The following is a 23889-nucleotide window of genomic DNA, read 5'->3' on the forward strand; positions in this document are numbered from 1 at the left end:
TTTTGCATTTCTGTATGTTTTAAGTGATTTCCAACCCCCCCCCAAAAAAAATTTGTTACCCCCCCCAAAAAATAGAGGAATTTTTTTTTTGCATTTCTACATGTTTTAAGTGATTTCCAACCCCCCCAAAAAAAATTGTTACCCCCCAAAATTTAGAGAAAAACAATTTTTTTTTGCATTTCTACATGTTTTAAGTGATTTCCAACCCCCCCCCAAAAAAACTGTTAAAGAGAAAAATTTTTTTTTTTTGCATTTCTACATGTTTTAAGTGATTTCCAACCCCCTCCCCCAAAAAATTGTTCGAGAAAATATTTTTTTTTTTGCATTTCTACATGTTTTAAGTGATTTTCAACCCCCTCCCCCAAAAAATTGTTCGAGAAAAAAATTTTTTTTTTGCATTTCTACATGTTTTAAGTGATTTCCAATCCCCCCAAAAAATTGTTAGAGAAAAAAAATGTTTTGTTTTTGCATTTCTACGTGTTTTTAGTGATTTCCACCCCCCCCAAAAAAAATAATTGTTAGAGAAAAAAAAAATTTTTGCAACTTTTTTTTCAACAAAATTTCGATTTCTTTTTTTTGCATTTCTACATGTTTAAAGTGATTTCCAACCCCCTGCCCCCCCCCAAAAAAAAATGTTGGAGAAAAGAACTATAACTGTCAGCACTGTTGACATCATATTTAATTAATAAGAATAAGGTTCACTTGAGTGACCCAGCAGTATTGGCGGCGGAGGTTTTGCACTCTCCCGAGTGCTCCCCCCTCTAGTTTTTCTGGTTTTCATCAATGATCTCTCTGACTCTCTGGAAAATCCTCTTTATCTCTTCGCTGATGACTCCACCTTCTGTCGTACCATCTGTCATCCTTCAGATCAACAAGCAGCAGCCTCTCCACTCTCTGCAGATTTGGATAAAATCACAAGCTGGTCCAACACGTGGAACATGCCTTTCAACCTTGACAAATCTCACACTTCTCACTATGTCTCTCCAAAAGGACTGCCTGGAACCCCCCCCCCCCAACAATCCTCTTGAAGAAGTCCTTTCATTCAAGCTTCTGGGTCTCACTATCTGCCATGATCTTTCCTGAGAAAGTCACATTTCCAACCTGGCCTACAAAGCCAGTCGCTGACTGTGAATCCTCCGTTGTGCAAAGTCCTTCCTCGGCCCACCTGAGCTCCTGACCACATACAAAGCTTTCGTCCGCAGCCTGATGGAGTAATGCTCTTCCCTCTGGGCTAGTGCTCCCTCCTCTTAACTTTCTCGGCTTCACGCTGGGGAAAGCAAGGCATCTCCTGCGATGAGGCTGAGCCTTTGGGTCTCTCACTTTCTCATCGCAGGTCGGTGGCCTTTCTGTCTTAAACTGTCTCTTCTCCGGCTTCGCCCCCGGTCTGAGATATGTCCCCCCTCCCTGCCCCCTCATATTTCCGTAGGGTGCTCAAGGTCCGCCAGCAACCCCCTTTTGGTAAAACTACCAAAATAAAGAATCGCTGCTCACCTTCACTGTTTCATTCCTCTACTATCCTGTCTTTGGAACAAACTCCCACACTCTTCAATCCCACTCTTACCTCCAGGTCATCAAAACAGCTGTTCACCACCATCTCTTATCTTCCCCCATCCAAAAGCACAATCCTTTCTTCCCCCGCTCAGCCACCCCAAACCCACCTCCTTCAAATTCCCTGCTTTCCTTCCTGAAAGTCCCTGTCGTGTAAGTACCTGAATGTTTCTGAGGTGTCCATCTTGTTTACCCTGCGTACCCCGTCCCATCCCTCTCCCTTTCACAGGTCTCCTCATGCCTCTGTTCCCCATTAGTTTTTCCTTCCCTCTCCCGCCCTTCTTGTCTCCTGCTCCCCTTGTTATACGTTCTGTGTGTGAGCTCTCATACCACCCTTGACGGTGTATACAAAAATAAAGGTTGATTTCATGTTCTATTTCACACTGATTTGTGAGTATGACTCTCCTGCATGTGCCACCCACAGGAGACTTTGTAATTCAGAATGGTGCGAACAGCGGAGTGGGACAATCTGTGATCCAGATTGCGGCCTCCATGGGAGTTAAAACCATCAACATTGTCCGGAAAAGGTGCTGAGATGATTAGGCAGTCACCTACCCTTGGACTCCATTATTTACCACACTGAATCAGAGTGCATTGTAGTCTGATAAATTGTCACGTGAATTTGGTTAAACACCACATGTTGGATAATCGAGTTTCTGTGTGTGTGTGTGTGTGTGTGTGTGTGTGTGTGTGTGTGTGTGTGTGTGTGTGTGTGTGTGTGTGTGTGTGTGTGTGTGTGTGTGTGTGTGTGTGTATGTATATATATTGTTGCGGGCGGGGTCTGGTGGCGAGAACGACCCCCAGGTGGGGGAATTTTCGTCGACTCCCACCAGACTCCCCGGAATTGTAGGCCATCGCTCACGGATGATTCCGTGACGCAGCGTGTCGCTTAACCGACCGTGGACGCCAATACCTCAACCGCGTGGTGTAGGGTCCTCCTGTCTAGAACCAAGTTACCTAATTAACCACGCAGTTTCAACTACCGGGGAACCAGGCCCTCGGTACGCCTTGCCCGAACTGGATCACTCTACCGACTACGGTAGAGTACCAACTACCAACTCTACCAACTACCTTTCCGGATCGGATGCAGCCGAGCGGAACTGCCAAGGCCGTACCGGCTAGAAAAGAACGGATTATCGGGAATAAAGACCCGGCTAAACTCAGATCCGAACCATACTGGACCAATGGAGGAAAAGACAAAAACAAGCTGGGACCATTTCTACAATTATTTATTCACACTAAGGTGAGGAAAAACATGTGGCACAGGAACAAGGTTAATTGGGTGTGTTATGCAGGGGAAGATTAGAGAGATGTTGTGTGAAAATTATACAGCAACTTACCAAAGCGGATACAGAGCAGATTTACGAGAGAATAATAAAAGCAAGAATTGCAATAATAAAATATCTTATACAATTTTACTTAAAAGACAGGCACCACACTCTCAGACACACACTCAGTTAAAACAAACCCAATGAAAAGAAAAGGGGACCCTTTTGCAGCCAGGTTTGGAGGGAGTTGAGGTCGCAGTTCTCAGTACCTGAGAGTTTCGGGGGAAGGAGTGCTCCATGGTGTGGCACCTAACAACAGTCGTACAGTTTGGACCACAACCGCCCATGTGGAGTTTGGGTCCGTGGAGGAGCTTGAGTGGAGAGCGCGGAGTCAAAGGTGGGAACAGGGCAGCAGACAGGACCCGACGAGAGATCCGGTCGAGGTCGGGTGTGTGCGGACCAGCACAACAGGCGGGCCACCGAGGTGATACGTGGCAGACACTCCATAACAACGACCCCTTCAACAACTGCACACTCCAAATCCTTCTACCGCAACCTCCTTCGACCGTCCCAACCAACGAACAAACCCACCGAACACGAACCAACCAAGCACTAAGCACTTCCAAATCCAACTCCTTCCTTTCTTTCTCTCAAATTCAACCACATCCTTTTCTCATTTTCATCCCATACCTTCATCATATTCATCACATTCTCTCCTTTTCATCCCATACCACCACTCTACTCTGAGGATTGCTTCGTATCTTATAGATCGCGGAGCTCGGGGGTGGAGCCATGGCGAAGCCGACATCATCGTCCATCCCAATTGGACCGGGCCTTCATGTGGTCTGCCTTTCTGGGCGGAGTTTCGGCCAGACCCATGCAAGGCCCGCCCACACCCTCGCGTCTGGGCCTGGGAAGATAGATGGTGATGCAGCTACCATAACCATCCTCGGGATTCTGCCTCAGATAACCATCCTCGGGATTCTGCCTCGGATAACCATCCTCGGGATTCTCCCTCGGATAACCGTCCTTGGGATTCTGCCTCAGATAACCATCTTCGGGATTCTACCTCAGATAACCATCCTCGGGGTTCTGCCTCGGTTAACCATCCTCGGGATTCTGCCTCGGATAACCATCCTCGGGATTCTGCCTCAGAAAACCAGTCTCTGGGTAGGCACTCGTCATGCTGTGGTTCCAATAAGAGGGGGAATAAAATAAATGGGAAGAAATGATTTATAATCCTAACTAAAAGCCAATCGGAACGCAGCCCTCCCCCACCCCCATGTCTTCCCACTACACACAATGAAGGGATCTAGCTGCACATATTCTAGTGGCAAAACTAACTTGGGGCAACTGTCTGTTGTATGCATACGGTTTCTTGAACCGTAACAATATATATATATATATATATATATATATATATATATATATATGTATATATATATATATATATATATATATATATATATGTATATATTTTTATATGTGTATATATTTTTATATGTGTATGTGTATATATTTTTATATGTGTATATATGTACGTGTATATATTTTAATATATGTGTATATATGTATCTGTATATATTTTTATATGTGTATATATGTACGTGTATATATTTTTATATGCGTCTATATGTATGTGTATATATTTTAATATGTGTCTATATGTACGCGTATATATTTTTATGTGTGTGTATATATGTACGTGTATATATTTTTGTATGTGTATATATGTACATGTATATATTTTTTATATGTGTATATATTTTAATCTCGATTATAATACCAAGCTTGCACACTAAAAACTCGGCTCGCCGTCACACGATCCCTATGAAATTGCTGTGGCACTTAGCGGACATGCCGACAATGTTTGGGAAGTCTTGGCGTTCCATAGTACCACTTACATTTTGCACAATGCATATTTTTTCATTCCCCGTGTACGGTCTGTCGTCTGCTACCAGCTATGTTGTACCGCTATCCCGTGCATGTGCACGGGTATTGCTAGTATGTGTATATATGTACGTGTATATATTTTTTATATGTGTATATATGCACGTGTATATATTTTAATGTGCATATATATTTTTATGTGTATATATGCACGTGTATATTGTTGCGAATTTGCACCTGCCGGCGTGCGGACGGCCACATGACTCGAATCGCGGCACGTCTCCCACCGGACGGAAAATTCAGTCGTGACCCTCTCGGACCAACGCCGGGAGCTAGTCACGGGTGGGGGTTTAACCTCACCACGATCGTGCCAATTGCCCACCCGCGCAGGATAGGGTCGCTCGCCAAATTCGATCTACCTAAGTACCTGCGCGAATGGTCGACCGGGCGATCGCACCTCGCCGCAGGTCGACTTCGGACACGGGCCACTTTAAGCGACCCGTTCCGTACTATCGGGATAACCGAGCGGTGTTATCGTCGACCTGGACGGTTCAGATTAATTACCGGGCGTATTAAGCCCACTACGAACCCTTTACATGAAGCAGGATGGAGGGTCAATAAAGATAAGACGAAGCGAAACGGGAAAACAATTCACACAATGCACATTTATTACGCGACACACGGAAAGCACACATCTATAGCCAAACAGTCAAAATGCACATATAGCAGTTAAAACAAAAGAAACAATGACGCAGAGTTACAACCGAATACGCGCACACACGGCAACACTTACACAGTTCTACTTTTCAGACGGTGCCAACACACATTTACTCAAAAGCAAAGGAAAGAAGCCACCCTCATAGACAAGGGGGCAGACAGGCCTGGAGGCCAATATGTCCGCGTGACCTGGAGGAGCGGCCAGGTCCGCGAGACCGGGGGGGGGGGGTCCTACCCGTGTCCTCGTGACGCGTTGGCGGACGAGCCGCAGATGTGGCCGCGTGGCTGTGCCCCGACTCCGTGCTCCTTGGCGGGTTTCGTTGGCACGACGTTTGGAGTGGGGTGGGAACGGGGCCCCCTTTTTGCACTATCTCATTGCGGGGGAAAGGGGGAATTGTTGATGCCCTGGGGGAGGAGAATGGCTGGCTGGCTTGGGTCCCGCGACGAGCGATCTCACACCGCGACCTCGTCGCCGACCGCCGTCCTTCTCGGCTCGGACCCGAGCTCCTTTGCCTCTTCCCACAACTCTCCTCAGCCAACTGCAGAACCCAACTCGATGCCACACCGATGACTTCGCCGCCCGACTCCACTCTCTGCCACACTGATGCCTCGACTCACTCTGCCCTGCCGACACACGCTGCGACTGCCACACTCTGCCACGATTCGCCTTGCGCTCGCCGTTTTAGAGGCCGGCAGGAGAAAACAATTTGCAAATATCCGGATCAGGATGACCTCGGGGGCGGAGCCACGCTCGCCAATTGGACGGAGGAAAAATGTGCGTGACCCTCCCCTGATCCTAGAATTTGCATATATCGATTTCACACAGACGCGCCTGGAGGCGGAGCCAAGCCGCTCTGCACTTGCTAATTGGACGGATCAGAAGTGGGCGTGTAGCGTTCCTGATCCAAATTCTCCCTCGGAAAGGCCGCAATTTGCGCTCGTGGCTCAGTGCGTATCGCTGAACGAGCCCAAGACAGCCCAACGCTCAGTGTTCACAGGTGGTGCGGGAATGGCCGTAGAAGGAGAGAGGTGAGGGTGGTGGAGGGTTTATCGGTGGTGGTTTGATGGTTATGGTGCCGTTTGGGAATGACGGTGATGCGATGTTTGCGGGATTGAGTTGTGAAGGTAAAGGTCGTGGCTGTTGGCGTTGTTGTTGTTGTTGTTGTTGTTGTTGTTGTTGTCTGAGGGTTGGAGCGTGGTTGTAGTTGGTGACGATGGCTGGCGTGGTGGTTAAGGTGGTTGTTGTGTGATGGCGGTTGAGACGTGGTTGGTTCAAAATAAAGATAGAACAGAAAAACGGCTATCTCAAAGCGTCGCAGCCCGAATGAATCACATAAATACCCTCCAGACAACGGATTTGGGGCTAACTACACATGTACTTCGAGATATCTCACCTACGGGCCCTTCATGGTGTAATGCGAATTTCCACAGCCGTAACAATATATTCTAATATGTACGTGTATATATTTTTATATGTGTATATATGTACGTGTATATATTTTTATATGTGTATATATGTACGTGTATATATTTTAATATGTGTATATATGTACGTGTATATATTTTAATATGTGTATATATGCACGTGTATATATTTTAATATGTGTATATATGCACGTGTATATATTTTAATATGTGTATATATGCACGTGTATATATTTTAATATGTGTATATATGCACGTGTATATATGTACGTGTATATATTTTTATGTGTATATATGTACGTGTATATATTTTTATGTGTACATATGTACGTGTATATATTTTTATGTTGGTACATATGTACGTGTGTATATTTTTATATGTGTATATATGTACATGTATATATTTTTATATGTGTATATATATATATGTCATAGCCTCCTCTTGAGAAGGACTGGAACCTCCCATGCTCGGAGTTTGTAACTTGAGGCTGAAGGATTAACTTGAGTCCAGGGCTAAAATGACTTCTAGAAAGGCAAGAGACACGATCTCGGGATCCATATAGTGGTTTTTGAGGACGGCGAGTTCAATAGTGTCGTTTTCAACACCACCTGAGGTCATCTTCAAGGTCAAAAGGTAATATTTCAAGGTTAAATTACTGAATTTTGGTATTTTTTGCCCGTTTTTGTGTCTAACTCATAAACGGTGAGAGATGGCTGATTGTAATAAGATGCAAGTGTCTAGAGCTGTCAAACTTTTATATTTATAGTCATATATTTTATTACATAAACATTATATGCATGTCACAACACTATGCCTATTACAACTACGTCTATGTCTATCACTAGTTGGAGAGCTGTTCTTGCTTCCTGAGGCATCCCAAAGCTTTTTCTTTGTCACTTACATTGAGGACATGAGCTTTCAATAGAATGTTAGCTAAAGTAGTACATGCAGCATTACTACTAGCTAAAGGTGCATCTACAGAGGATAACAGCTCAGCAAAATGAAATCGGCAACGCAGTTTAGTCTTGTCATACAAATTATAGGCATTATGTACAAAAAAGACGGTTGACATAGTCGGCACACTCAATCCAGCTCTATTCAAATTATCTAGGAACTCAGATGACACCTCGTTACCATCTTCATCATCAATGATCTCCTCCATACTAGTGCTCTCGCCATATTAATGAACAAGGTGTCTGGCCAAATAAACTACTTTATGCTAAAGGGCATCGTCAGACCCCAAGAGATCCTGAGTGTCTTGAGGAGTAATCTCGTCAATGAGTTCACTTCGCTCATTTGTATTTATGGAAGTTGTACAGTTCTTGTCACAATCAATCACACGAGAACTTGATTCGGGCATAATGTCATGCTTAATGAGTGTTTACAAATTAACAATTTTAGCTGCAGCCATAACGTCAACTATGTCAATGTAGAAGTTTCCACCGCTTCTTTGCCTGGCTTGGCCGAAAAACTTTTCCAAGGCTTCATCTGCAAATATAGCAGGAAGAACGTAGTCAAAGTCTTTCTCTGCCAGAAGCAATTTGGCAGCATCCACATTATTACGTGTGGACACAGTGAAGGCTTCAGCAGTTTGCTGAGTTCGCTTCAGCTTACGACCACCACCTCCTTGCCACGCACAGGTAGATATAATTTGGCAGGCCTGCTCCAGCCTTGTGAAACTTGTACAGTCTGCTGTCCAAGGCTGTCTGGATTTGGTGTGCAGATGGATAGCTGAGAAACGGTCTTTCACGTTCATCATCTTGAACCACTCACTCATTATCTGGGTGAGGATGATTGTGCCTTCGCTGATGCCCAGTGAATCCTTGAAGGTCTTTAAAGCAGCGATAGTCTTGTCATTGAACACTTGGCATACCAATGGTACACTCTGGCGTTGAAGGGGCTTGATGAAAACAGCGGTGTGCGTCAGCTTGGTTAAGCGAATAGGAGTAGCCCGGTCGATCTCATAAACCTTCTGAATATCACTCCAGTAAGCTTTGTACTCATTACCATCTACAACAAATGAGAGTGTCTTGCCATCAACAGTAATCCAGTTGTTGCGAACATTTTTGAAGATGTGCACGTCGTACACTAAGAACATATATTTCTCTTGAATTGACAGCACTTGGCAACTTCCTGGTCCTCCAAGTTTTGAATAAACACTGCGGTTGGTATTGCAATTGTCACATATCAAAGAAATCACAGTACCGTCAGCACCAACTACAGCTGATGCAGCTTCGATAAGGAGTTCCTTCAGCTGATCGGCAGTTAGTTTTTTGCAGGAGAAAATGCGTAGAATATTGCGTGGACAACCGAAATGGCAGGCAACTTCAACAACCATAGCATGTGAAGCAAGCATTTCGTGTGCACCACCCGCTGCTGCATTTTGAGCATATCCGACAACATGCCCTCCAGAAAATCGCAATGTCTCGACCAGTTTTACCTCGTCAAACATTAAATTGACCAAACGCTGCTGTGGTTTAAGCTGGTCGAACAAGGTTTTGAGGTTGGAGTCCTGCTGACTACTAGCAAGCATCTGTTTTACCTTTTTTGTTGATGGTAGAATGATTAAGCCGGATCGACGAATCATTTTGTATGCACTGGGTGATATGTTGTGAAGCTGCATTGCGAAAATCATAGTATCAGTATCAAATCGGCGACGATCAAGAGGTTTGAACATAAGATGCAGCTGCGACAGAAGGAAGGTGAAATGAGGAAGCTCGTGTGCCTCAGTCATCCAACAGAGCTGGCTTATTACAAGCTGAAGAATTTCCTTGCTTGTGCATTAATAGATGTTTACCTGGTCAGTTATGGATCTAATCTGGGACCATTTTGAGAGCAGGCTGTTCTTCTGCAAAGGAAAAAGTTGTTTGGGCACCTCAATGCCATCTTTCTCAACTCTATTCAAGAATAGAAATCCAAAAGGTGAGTGAACTTGTTGGAAATGAAAGAACTGCTTGACAGTTTGTCCAGTAGCATCAGTTCTTGATAGGTAAAGGTTTTCCTGGTCTTTTATGACGTTAAAGCCAGGAAAATAGGAGCTGATTTTAGCACAGAAGTGGTCGAAATCTTGGATATTGTTTGCAGCCTCATCAGCTGCCTGCATCTTCTTAGCTCTTGATTCTGACGTAGAAGATGATGTTGGGCGTGGGTCTGAGGTCACCTGCTTCAAAGCCGATTTCGTTACTCCTGGAAATATTGATGGGGGTTCTTTGGGTCGTTTGCCACCCCTAACTGACACCCAATCACAATTGAAATGTCTCACAAATATATATATATATATATATATATATATATATATATATATATATATATATATATATATATATATATATATATCTCCTTTAAGCACCTCAAGCTTTCTTTCTCATTTGGCATTGCCAATATCCATCTCTCCCTCTCCTCAGGATCTTTTGGGAAGGATATGACCTTTACATAAGGCGTCCCATCATAGTTTCCTCTACAACCAAAGCAGCTGCAACGACGTGGCATATTGTCACCAAAGCAGGAAACAACACAAAGATCCTGTGAGATCACCAGCTGGACAGTTTCTGAAAGAGAAACAAACAAAACATACATTAGTTAACGATGATAGAAATCAGCAAGTAGGTGCAGTAGGTGCACAATGTCATGCTTTGTCATAGACTTTACAAAAGTTTTCCTCGATGAGTTAGACACAAAAACGGGCAAAAAATACCAAAATTCAGTAATTTGACCTTGAAATATGACCTTTTGACCTTGAAGATGACCAAGTGGTGTTGAAAATGAAACTTGAACTCGCCGTCCTCAAAAACCCCGATATGGATCCCGAGATCGTGTCTCTAGCCCTTCTAGAAGTCATTTTAGCCCCAGACTCAAGTTAATCCTTCAGACTCAAGTTACAAACCCCGAGATCGTGAGGTTCCAGTCCTTCTCTATAGGAGTCTATGATATATGTCTTCTTCTTCTTCTTTCGGCTAGCTCCCGTGAGGGGAGCCACAGCGGATCAACCGTCTCCATTTCGCTTTCCACTGGTACCCTGCTGACCACCGGTACTGGTGGCGGTCGTTGGTAACCCGGGCCTCGACCGATCCAGTATGGAAATTCGTTTTGTTGTCCGCATAATGATTTGGCATAGGTTTTTACGCCGGATGCCCTTCCTGACGCAACCCTGGTCGCCTCTTACGACACACAGGGATATGGTACACCTTTTCTAACCGGGGCATACACCCGGCCCAGTACAACTGGTACTCATTTCGCCGACCTCGGAAGGATGGCAGGCTGAGTCAACCCCCTGGTGTTTTTGACTTGGTATAGATATATATATATATATATATATATATATATATATATATATATATATATATGCATATGCATATGCATATGCATATACATATATTAATTGTGTCCCAACGGGGCTTGAAATCAGGACCTTTTGGGTACCAAGCCACTGCCCAAACCACTGTGCCAACACCAGGCTCCAGGAGTCTATGATATATGTACGTGTATATATTTTTATATGTCGATATATGTACGTATATATATTTTATATATGTATGTGTATATATCTTTATATTTGTATATATGTGCGTGTATATATTTTTATTTGTGTATATATGTACGTGTATATATTTTTATATGCGTGTATATGTACGTGTATATATTTTTATATGTGTATATATGTGCGTGTATATATTTTTATTTGTGTATATATGTGCGTGTATATATTTTTATATGTGTATATATGTACGTGTATATATTTTTATATGCGTGTATATGTATGTGTATATATTTTTATATGTGTATATATGTACGTGTATATATTTTTATGTGTATATATGTACGTGTATATATTTTTATATGCGTATATATGTATGTGTATGTATTTATATATGTGCGTGTATATATTTTTATTTGTGTATATATGTACGTGTATATATTTTTATATGTGTATATATGTACGTGTATATATTTTTATATGTGTATATATGTACGTGTATATATTTTTATATGTGTATATATGTACGTGTATATATTTTTGTATGTGTATATATTATTATATGTGTATATATGTACATGTATATATTTTTATATGTCTATATGTACGTGTATATATTATTATATGTGTATATATGTACGTGTATATATTTTAATGTGTATATATGTCTTCTTCTTCTTTCGGCTGCTCCCGTTAGGGGTCGCCACAGCGGATCATCCGTATGATCCGCATAGTGATTTGGCACATGTTTTACGCCGGATGCCCTTCTTGACGCAACCCTGGTCGCCTCTTACGACACAGGGATATGGTGCACCTATTTTAACCGGGGTATACACCGGCCCAGTACACTGGTACTCATTTCGCCGACCTCGGAAGGATGACAGGCTGAGTCAACCCCCTGGTGTATTAATTCAGTGGCCCAACGGGGCTTGAACTCAGAACCTTTTGGATCCCAAGCCGCTGCCCGAACCACTGCGCCAACACCAGGCTTTTAATGTGTATAAATGTACGTGTATATATTTTTATGTGTATATATGTACGTGTATATATTTTTATGTCTATATATTTATACGTCTATATTTTTATTTGCATTTATATTTATCTGTATATATTTTTATATGTGTATGTATTTATATATATATATATATATATATATATATATATATATATATATATATATATATATATGTATTAATTTTTCTATATATGTATATATTTTTACGTGTACAGTAATCCCCCGTTTCTCGCGGGGGTTACGTTCCAAACCTCCCGCCACTAAGTGAAAATCCGCGATGAATGGTCGCCTCCCTAAAAAATCGATTTGTCTGGTCTGGTCGGTTTGGTGTTGAGGTGCCGGAGATCGACTAGTCTGGTCTGGTCGGTTTTGAGGTGCTGGGTATGAGCAGTGCTCGTCCAACAGTGGCAAACCTTTTTCCTTCCCGAAGCATATATCGAGCACCTTTACCTTAACCTTCTCCTGGAGCGTCCCAGGACCTTCCTCTGGCGCTTCGGTTCCTTGCCAGAAGCCTTAGAAGGTCAGGGCGTTTGGGCGGCATCGTGGGGCTTGGAGAAAAAAACGTAGAAAATATTCGTAGTTAACAAGCGAAACTTTGTCTCGTGCGTTGTGTGACTGGTCAAGCACCCTACGCGTTATAATTTATATTTTATATATTAACACCGCAATGTACCAGGGGAATCCGCAGAAAAAATTAGTCACGTTCCAAGGGAAAACTCGCGATGAACCGGGGGCGCGATAGGTGAACCGCGATGAAGCGGGGGTTGACTGTGTGTGTATATATATATATATATATATATATATATATATATATATATAATCTTAACCCCCCCACCACGTCTTCAGCGATCCGAGCCTCCTGTTTTTCCTCTCTGGGATAGTGCCTCAAGGACTAGTGAATGGCAAAAAGAGACATCGAGGACAGATTCCAAAGTGTAGGATATTAATCAGTGAGCTCAAACGGGTTGATAATTTTTAACACAGACACTGAGAAAGGGAGACATCATCGAACGATGACATAAATGACGCGTATCTAATATTTCAATTAATTACTTTACAATTTTGCTACGTTATAATAAGCATCTTTAACTCATAGAAATCATTTCCACAACAATATGTTTTTTGTTTTTTTTGTCATAACAGTCTCATCTCACTGTTTTAACTCTAAATAATGTGTGATCCTCATGTTTGAGAGGTCACTGAATGATGAAAGTGTTGAACCTCCATTCTGTTTAAAAGCACTCATGGTGCTCAAAATCACGATTATCTTGAGATGTTTGTGCAATGGCTATGAAACTGATTGACCCACATTTTCTTTTTATGTCACTGAAAGTACAGGCCTGAGCTGGAAGCGATGGTTGCTCAGCTGAAGGCCATCGGTGCAGACCACGTGTTTACTGAGGAAGAATTGCGGAAGCCTGCACTGAATGATGTATTTAAGGTTGGCCTATACATTATTGGGACTGTGGTGCCTTTTTTTATAAATTCGACTCGGACCTTTATTTGAGGTAGGAAGTGTGCAAATTTACCATTTTATTTTTTACTGAGGTATCATATTGTTACGAATTTCGCCCGCCCGGCGTGCGATCCGCCACGTAACTCGAATCGCGACGCGTCGCCCACCGGAACGGACAATTCAGTCGTGACCCTCCTGGAACTACCGCCAGGAGCCAGTCACGGGTGGGGGTTTAACCTCACCACGATCGTGCCAATTGCCCACCCGCGCAGGATAGGGTTGCTCGCCAAATTCGACCTACCTAAGTACCTGCGCGAGTGGTCGACCGGGCGATCGTACCTCGCCGCAGGTCGACTTCGGACACGAACCGCAGAAGCAGCTCGTTCCGTGCTGCAGGGATAACCGAGCGGAGTTATCGTCGACCTCGACGGTTCAGATTATTTATTGGGTGTCTACACCCACTACCAATCCCTTACGTGATGCAAGATGGAACTTTCAATGGAGGAAAGGACGCAACAAAACGGGAAAACAGTTCAACAAGCAAGCACTTTATTTCACACACACACAAGGCACGCACGTATGCACATATAACAGTTAAAACAATAAAAGCAACACAGAGCTACAACCAAATAAAAAGGGCAATTATTTTCAGCACACTCATACAGGTTTACTTACAAGATTGGCGCCACACATACATTTACACAAAAAGCAAAGAAAACACAAGCCACCCTCACAGGCAAGGAGGTAGACAGGTCCGTGGCCAAATGAACATGTGACCTGGGTGATCAGCCAGGTCCACGAGACCGAAGGGGTCTTACCCGTGCTCTCGTGGCGCGCTAGCCGCAATGTCCACGTAACGCGCTTGACTCCGTGCCCCTGGTATGGTCGGTGAGCTCCTCCAGGCGTGCGTCGCGCAGGCACCACGGTTGGCTTTGGGAACGGACGGGGTTACCGGCGCTATCTCAGCGCGGATGGGGGGGGGAATTGTTGATGCTCGGGGTCGGGAGAGGGGAATGGCGGATGCTCCGTCCCGCTAGCGGGGTTCCGGGACCGCACCTGACTCCGGCGAACTCTCGTCCCTGAGCCCTCCTCTGCGTCCCTGCTCCACTCCGCGACTCCTCCCTCGACCTCCACTCCGATCTCCGTCCCCTTCGCCGTCCGATCCCCGCAAACACACGCCTCAGACTTCACGACTTCCGAAAGGCGCCACTTTCTGCACCCCTTTCTGCACACACGAGCTGGACACCTTTCTGGACACGTTTCTTCACACTCCTTCCTGGACACACACGAGCTGGACACCTTTCTGGACACACACCCGAGCTGTGTCGTGCTCGCATCTTTTATATACCGGGGGAGGAGCCTGTATGCAGATTCGCGGATCAAAAAGTGCTTGGAGGCGGGGCCATGCCACCCGACGTTCAGCCATTGGTCGGGCAAGAAGGGGCGTGAAGCCTTCCTGATCCGTTTTCCTCTCTTGACGGGAACGCATTCACAGCGGGTTTGGAGGCGGGGCCATGCCACCCGATGCTCAGTCATTGGATGGAAGAAAAGGGGCGTGAAGCCTTCCTGATCCGTTTTCCTCTCCTAAAAAGGCACCCATTTGTACCCGCGGCTCGACGCGTTCGGCATCAGTTACCGAACAGGCCCTGGACAGCACGACGTTTGGTGTTGACTGGTGGTGTGGTTGATGGTTGTGGAAGGAGAAAGCCGAAGGTGGTGGGGGGTTTGCTGTGGTGGTTTGGTTGTTGGCGGGCGTCGTTTGGGAATGGCTGTGAAGCGATGCTTGCGGGATGGAGTTGTGGAGGTAAAGAGGCGAAGGTCGTGGTGTATGAGTTTTTGGCGGCTTAATGGTCCAAAATAACGATAGAGAAAGAAAAATGGCATACTGAAAGCGTCGCAGCCCGGATGAATCACATATTCCCCCTAAACAACAGGTGTGGACTAACTACACATGAACTTAGCGTCATAACTGACTAAGGACCCTTTATGGTGTATTGCGAATTTCCATAGCCATAACAATATTTTGAGTTGGAAATTTTAAGTACATTGAAAAAAACATCATCGTGGGGTTTGTATATGTAAGGCGTTCAGAAGGCTCTGCAGAGATAAAATGCTCTCATGTTCAGCTTGATCCCATGTCTGCACCTATGGTACCCATCCTCCTGCCCCTGATATAATGAATTCTGAGGTGAGGCAGCTGCCTTCAAACAAATTGCCTTCACTCCATGGAAGGCAAATCCAACTGAAGGCAACCTCAGATCATTCCACAAAGCCTGGAACAAGTGTGTGCGTCCACTTTCAGGAGAGCCAGAAATTGACATCTGGTCAACCTCAAGATTAAGTTTTCAAACATGTCTCCTTCCTCAGTCTTGGTTGTGCCTTGTGAAGTTTGCCACTGATGTGTATGCCCCCCTTCCCCCATTATCTCTCTTTAAATGGCACCACAGCTGGCTCTACTTGTGAGGGCCAAATGCCTCAACACTGTTTGTTTCCAAATATTGTGTGCCCAAGTGCTCACTCTGCTCATGGGATGCTGCATGTTTCTCAACTCATGTGTGGCAGTTTCTGGCAGCCCTCCACTCTGGTTCTGTGATTGACCCAGATGGCATTACTGCCCTCATCCTTAAAACCTGCTCTGCCACACTTCTGCCATATCCTGTTTCTGCTACGTTCACCCAATCATCTGCCTTCAGTCACATTCTGTTTACTTGGAAGTCCGCCACCATCACTGCATTACAAAAACGTATCTTCTTAACTGCACGCCCATTGGCTTGCTTCCAATTATCAGTGAAGTCATGGAATGAATCGTCATAGTTTACATCAGATCCTTCCTTTTCTCCAACAGCTTGATCTTGGACATCAACATCTATGTGCTCACATGATTTCCTAGCAGTACGCACACTCACCTCTGAGCTTTGCAGCCTAGGCTTGAATCCCGACCGAGCTATAAAGTGTCAACTCCATGTTTTGCATGTAAAGCATTGCATCAATGTGTGTGCTGTCCCTCAGACAGACATCAAACCAAGTGTCCCATCCAGGAGCATTAGTTTGTGGTTGAGCCAGATCCCACATTAGGTTTTTTCATGAAAATGAAGCCAGTTCTCACTTCACACGTCGTCACTCAGCCTTTCCGGAAGGACTGGCTGGTGAACACTCCCATCTTCTTCTTTAATACTCTTGAATAAGTTGAGTCTGTTAAACTTTTGGGCTTCACAAACAGCCATCTTTCTTGGGCAAATTACCTCCAAAGTCAGTCACCAACTGGATATCCTCCATCATGCAAAGTCCTTCTTTGGAAAATCTAAACATATGAGAACCTCCAAGACCTTCATCAACCACTCGATGGAGTAATGCTCTCCCCTTTGTGGACTGATGCCCCAGTTTCAGGTTCTGGCCGAAGACTCATGTTTTTTTATGGGATGGGAAACGCCTGATGAGGAAGACTCCTCCACTGCAAACTTCCAACCTCTTCAGTCTTTGGACTATGGCGCCATCGGCTTGCTGCCAATGGTCACTACCCCCCCCCAAACTCCTCCTTCTAAAAAGGCTTTTTACCCTTTTCTTTGATTATATTTGGAGGAGAGGGGACAGACTGAGGGGAGGGGAGAGGAGAGTGGGCGGATGAAGGGGAGGGGAGGGAGAGGAAAGTGTGCGGACGGAGGGGAGGTGAGAGGAGAGTGGGTGGACAGAGGGGAGGGAGAGGAGAGTGGGTGGACGGAGAGGAAGGAGAGGGAGAGGGATGGGTGAGGAGAGGATGCAGGAAGAGGAGAGGACGGAGGGAGGAGGGAGGGGATGCGAGCAAGGGCAGGGGGGGGGGAGTTGGGGAGAGCGATGTCTCACCAAATGTTGCTATCCACTGCGGGAGGGAGAGGTGCAAAGATACGTTGAGAGAAAGAAAGAAAGAGAGAGTGAGTTGGGGGGGGGGAGGAAAGAGAGAAAGGTGAGGGGCAGAGTTTGTTGTGAGCAAAGAGAATGAGAAAGTTATGTTATGTTTCAAGACTGAACACACACACAAAAACAATCTCATGTCAGAACAGCTGTGCACACAACCACACAACTGAGTTTGTTAAGTAATCTGCTGGCATATCTGCAAAAACTTTGATATCCCAGTTACAGAAAATTTGTGAGAACATTAACCAAAAGCAAACACTGAAAACATGAAAGCACCGCTCACGTATGACCTAATGATTCCATCGAGCGTGAACATCGAAAGCAAAGCATGTTAAATATGGCTGTTAATTATCTTCAAAAGGGATGTTTTAATTAACTGAAACACCCAATTCAGTCATGCACTTCGGTGGAGTTTTGTTCGTGTGCATGAAAAGTTTCAGGCTGCTAGGTTTTATGATTTTGGAGTTATGGAGGACACGCACGCACATACACACACACACACACACACACACACACACACACACACACACACACACACACACACACACACACACACACACACACACACACACACACACACACACACACACACACACACACACACACACACACACACACACACACACACACACACACACATTAGTGTAGATTTCCAATAGTGTGTCATGGTGATAATGTATTGAAGGATTTATTTTGTGTATGCTTGAAGTCACCAATATACGTACTTAGTTGTATGGAAGTGTTTGGCGTGCATGTGCTTGCTATCAAACATTTCCCCCCATTGTTGGATGCAACATGTGAGCGATGTGCTGTAGAAAGCTCAAGCGATGATTTTTTTTTTATTTTCAGGATGCTGAGCCACGGCTGGCATTGAATTGTATCGGAGGAAAGGCAACGATTGACATGTTACGACATCTTGCGTAAGTGGACAGTTCTGGGACTTAGCCATGTGCACAGTTAGTATATAGGTTCCCTTCGTCGATCAAAAGCAGCGACTGCATGCTTCAATAACATATTTTATACATTGACGTACAATTTGCAAGCAAGTTAGCATTCCCTCCGAGCTGTCACCTTCCAGGTTTTCTTTCCCAATTCCACTTCTTCTGTAATGTACAGTTTAATTGAAATGCCATTTTGATGGTTGTACATGTTAAAGGATCATCCTAATTGATTTGTTTGCATCAACCATAGTTATTCCAAGAGTGCTTCCTGAATTTGGAGGAGTTGAGAGTCAAGCTTTATGGACTTCACTTTGTTGGCTTCTTCAGTTGATGGCAAATTGAGACTAAATGCTGCTTGTCTTATTTCTGGGCTCAGCATTTGCTTTCACAAAACTTGCAGATCATTCTCATTTTCTCAACTAAACTCCCATGGTAAAGGCCCTGTCACACCTTGAAGATTTAGCCAACGTATGCCTGACGTATGCAAAATTGGGCTAAAACGCCGGCACACGTTGAATAAGTTATGGGTAAGTTTGTATACGTTAAGAGCACGCTGAAAAACACTGCCATATGTCGTAGTATGCTGGCTTTCATCATTGAACTTTGCGGGTTATCCTCAAATTTTAGCATGCTTGAAATTTTACGATGTATGCTGGCGTATGACTCACATGTTCCGCTACGCTGGCCATAAGTTGTAGGCACGTTATGCGATCGTTGACACACATCGACACACGTTACTTGTAAGTTACTCATAAGTCGAAACACGTCGAGGTAATGATTAGCGTACCCGAAACTTATTTATAACCTATGAGTAACGTGTTGTAGGCACGTTACACGATCGTTGACACACGCCGAGGCACGTTGTGCGATCGTTGACACGCGTCGAGGCACGCTATTTGTAAGTTACTCATAGGTCGAAACACGTCGAGGTAATGCTTAGCGTACCCAAAACTTATTTCTAACCTATGTGTAACGTACCTCCAACGCATATTGACGTACAGTATGTAGACGTATTTGATTGACGTCTTCCGGACGACCACAGAACTTACTGAACGTGTTTCTAATTTACAGCTACCGTATAATGGCGTATTGGCAGCGTTTAAAAAAAACAAAACAACAACAATAACTTCTGATATTTCGTCACGTGCCGTTATGTCACGTCCGATTGCCTCTTCAGTTTGCTCATGTCTTATTCTTATTCACTCCTCTGTGAATATTTTCTGTTTGAGGATATTGTCACGTCGACGTCGAAACTTAAAAGCAAATGTCCGAATATATTTTAAAATTCGTGATACACTAAAAAAATAATAATTTATAAAAAAAAACATCACCAACAACTTCAGATATTTTGTCACGTGCCTTCACGGAGCCAAGGAGAAAAAAAAATGTCCCTTGACGGAGAAAATAAGTTTTGGGTATGCTCAACATTACCTCGACGTGTTTCGACTTATGAGTAACTTACAAGGAACTTGTGGCGACGTGTGTCAACGATCGCATATCGTGCCTACAACTTATTCCCAGCGTAGCAGAACGTGTGAGCCATACGGCGAGTACGTCGTAAAATTTTCAGCATGCTTGAAATTTCACGACGTACTAAACGTACCACAAAATATGACAGCGTACATCATTGTTTTTCAGCGTGCTCTAAACGTATACACAACTTACCCATACCGTATTCGACGTGCGCCAGCGTTTTAGACACATTTTTCAGAGGTCGGCATACGCTGGCTAAATCGTCAAGGTGTGACTGCATGGTTGACACTTCCAATTATCAGGCGGTTATGATTTAAATCGGCGTGCGGCAGGTTTTTAACAGGCTATGCCACGTGATCGTCGGCGATACGTGCAGCGTGCTATGCCTTAGTTAAACTATCGTTGGGCATAGGTTGTGAACGCCGACAACAGGCTAAGCATTCGTTGGTATAATTATCTATAAGCCAACGAAACGTTCTGTGCCCGTTGCTAATATGTTATGTATACAAAACTTTAAAAAAACATCAAAATTTCAGCGTACACCAACGTTTTACATACATTTTTATACGTTGCCATTGCTGGCTAAATCGTCAAGGTGTGACAGCACCTTAAAGAAGGTGAAATGAGGTTTTGGATGTGAGGTCCTCCTCAAACTGAGAAAGGGTCCTCAACCATTTCTCGGACATGCATTTACCGATATTGTTCAAGCTTGGCATGATTTTTTTTTTTTTTTGAGATCTGATCCAAGATATATGCCTGGTGTTGGCTTAATGGTTGGAGTGGTGGGCTTGGGATCCGAGGGCCCTGAGTTCAAATCCAACTCAGCTGTTGAATTAATATCTGGTGGGGTTGACTCTGCCTGTCATCCTTCCGAGGTCGGCAAAATGAGTGCCAGCTTGCTGGTATCCTGTGTTGGAGTGGCGACCCGTCCAGGATTGTGCCCAATCGCCAAGGAGACTGCTTCGGCAGCACCAATGCTCTTCAGAGTATGGTTCCAATGGATGGATCCAAGATGGCCAACTGGTGCCCATTTTGTTACTTAAATGTGTCCCCAACCATTTCTCAGGCATGCATGGTCCAATTTTATTCAAACTTGGCACAAGCACAGTACATGATGGCATACACGTGCATCTCACTTTATTTTGTGATCTAATTGAAGATGGCCAACTGGTGGACTGGCTCCATTTTAGTTGTACATCATCACGGGCTGGCCCTTTAACCCCATACAGTAAAATTACTAAAACAACGGGGGCTATGACATTTTATGGATTTTTTATTGTTTTATTTATTTTCATACGATTACATTGCTACTTCACAAGTTATCAGGATCTCTATGTACTTTGTGTTTGCAATAATTTCCAGGATGTTAGCACAGATCTTCACCTTAAACCGTAAATTATGGTACAAAATGAAGAAGGAAGAATCTCTGGGATTTTGATGTGAATCCTGATGTAAATCTCCACCCTAACCCCTAAACTAGGGTAAAAAAAAAAAAACCCCGTAAAAATGAAGGAAGTATCTCTGGGATTTAGATGCAATTTCGCATGAATGGCGTGATCAAGTATACAGTGGACAAAATAACCACAATGTGGGATTTGAACCATCGATCCCTGTATGTTGAGCCACGGGTTCAGACAGCAGTGCGTAATTATCAGCATTGAAGGAGGGAAGGTTTTGTGGGATGATGGTAGAGATGGTGTCGTCGTTGATCTAATAGCATGATCATATCTGCAGGAATGGAGGAACAATGGTGACGTATGGTGGCATGTCACGGCAGCCCGTCACCATTCCTACCGTGCGTACTACATGGAACATACCTCGCTCTACATACTAATGAGTCGTGTTTTCCAGAGTGCTCATATTATTTGCATAGTAATTGCTGTCATGATCTCATCTGACTCGTTGAAGAATGCATTCTTGGGTTCATAAGAGCATTTGTGGTGTACGAATCACTCCGAGGGGAGATTCCAATTACCAATGTCGAACAGAATTCCTTCAGGTTCAGAGTTTGAAACATTTATTCATGCGCATGGGAGGAAAACACAGAATGCAAGTACATTATGCAGTCGATGAATTCCTCTCGCTAAATGCCTTGTAGAATGTGCCTTATATGCTCTCAAGCAAGTAATGGTGCAATGGGATGGTTGAGGAAAACATGATAGGAAACTACCCATGATCTATCCTTAGGAAGGGGGAAGGGATGAATTCACAAATTTCATCCAAAAGGAAAACAGGAAAAACATCTTTCTCATTCCAAGGTGAGATGTCTTAATCAATGAAGAAATGCAGATAACAGTCGGGGAATGATTTATCCTCCGCTTTCCCAAGCTTGGTTATTGTGATAGAGAACAAGTGCTTATTTGAGCTAAAATATAACTTTAGGTAGAAAGCAAACCGGAATATGAAAAAAAAAGTCATTCAATACCATGATATAAAGCTATTCAATGTAAGGCAAACCAATATATAAAGTTATTCAATCATGGAGATATATCTGGAAGTCATTTTTACATTTCCATTTGACTGAATAGTTCTAAATGGATTTGATTGAAACATTAAATTATCATCACTTTAAAGAACACCATTTCGCAAAGTAGATTGAATATGGGATCACTTTCACATTACAATTCCAAGGAAGAGCAAACAATGTTTCAATCGGTTTATACAACCGAGCATGTGATCAATTCTCCCGACATGTTCTCGCATTCCAACCAGCTGTTTCAATGAGCAATTAAACTGATTTTCATTCAGAGTAAAACTTTTCAATTTCAAATAATGCAGCTGGAGCATTAGAAAATACAAGGCTTTGTATTCTCTTGCGAAAGTGAAGTTTTATCAAGCGGGTAGGCAAGACAAAGATCATGTCGTAAGCTGTGCATGTGCACGATAAAACATCCAGGCCTCTGGCTTCATGGCTCGTACAATATAAAGGCTCGTACAATATATACAACATATAAAGGTAAATGCAGATATCACAAATTATTACTAAAGCAGGAATATACAGGGTGGTGCAGAGCCAACTGACACATTTCAGACCGCTCTCCTGACCGAGGGGTGGGGTGAGAACTTTTGGGGTTGTGGGACCATTTTTCTAAGACAATGCACTGCAACTGATGGAGGCCACCTTCCTGATGTTATCTACCATAAATAATAAAATTGCATGCCTTGAACATAAACCTCGTGTGTTTCAATTACCGCATATCCAAATGTGTCGGTCAGCTCTGTGTGTGTGTGTGTGTGTGTGCGTGTGTGCGTGTGCGTGTGTGCGTGCGTGCGTGCGTGCGTGCGTGCGTGCGTGCGTGCGTGTGTGTAAATATTTTTTAGAGCACATAAATGTGATATAGAAAGAATATGTTTTTCCTGGAATCCTTTCGATTTCACATGTTTCACAGGCTTAGTCAATTTAATTAATCTCTAGCCTTATGTGGGTTTTATTTATTTAAACTGCTTACAATTATTTATTTATTTTTTATTGTTTTTCTAACTGCAAGGTCCAGACAGATGTATTAAATAGAAAATCACTTCCACAACATGTTCAACCCACGCCAGGTATTTGACATGAAGGTATCCTATTGATAAACAATTATAATGTTCTTCATGTGTGCGAGCACCTGGATGTGTCCTTCCAGTGAGTCAAGCCTTTCCCCACGGCACAACCTCCCTTCATGATGAGGAATTGCACGACGGGTTTAGTCAGGTCCCTTTTTTCATTTTTTTTCCTTTCCTAATGAACGTCACTCAGAGGATCGTTGTGTCGCAGCATGACTGGTTCAGCAAGATTCTCCACAACCTT

General features: G+C 43.8%; 2 protein-coding genes across 5 annotated transcripts in view; both read left to right on the forward strand.

Moving 5' to 3' along the window:
* LOC147035672 (protein phosphatase EYA1-like) overlaps window positions 1–23889 on the forward strand; it is a 386713-nt gene that overhangs the window by 316005 nt on the left and 46819 nt on the right. The gene's annotated exons all lie outside the window — the stretch shown is intronic.
* The window catches only part of MECR (mitochondrial trans-2-enoyl-CoA reductase), a 99840-nt gene that overhangs the window by 9168 nt on the left and 66783 nt on the right, over window positions 1–23889 (forward strand). For all 3 annotated transcript variants that reach the window (XM_085846535.1, XM_085846556.1, XM_085846545.1), the window contains exons 5-8: window positions 1973–2075; window positions 13677–13779; window positions 18535–18605; window positions 21834–21894. In XM_085846535.1, coding sequence (XP_085702661.1) covers window positions 1973–2075; window positions 13677–13779; window positions 18535–18605; window positions 21834–21894 — 338 coding nt within the window. The remainder of the gene's footprint in view (window positions 1–1972; window positions 2076–13676; window positions 13780–18534; window positions 18606–21833; window positions 21895–23889) is intronic.

Source organism: Eptatretus burgeri, chromosome 1, assembly GCF_056783735.1.
Source record: "Eptatretus burgeri isolate ZD-2024b chromosome 1, Ebu_testis_v1, whole genome shotgun sequence".
Classification (NCBI taxonomy): domain Eukaryota; kingdom Metazoa; phylum Chordata; class Myxini; order Myxiniformes; family Myxinidae; genus Eptatretus; species Eptatretus burgeri.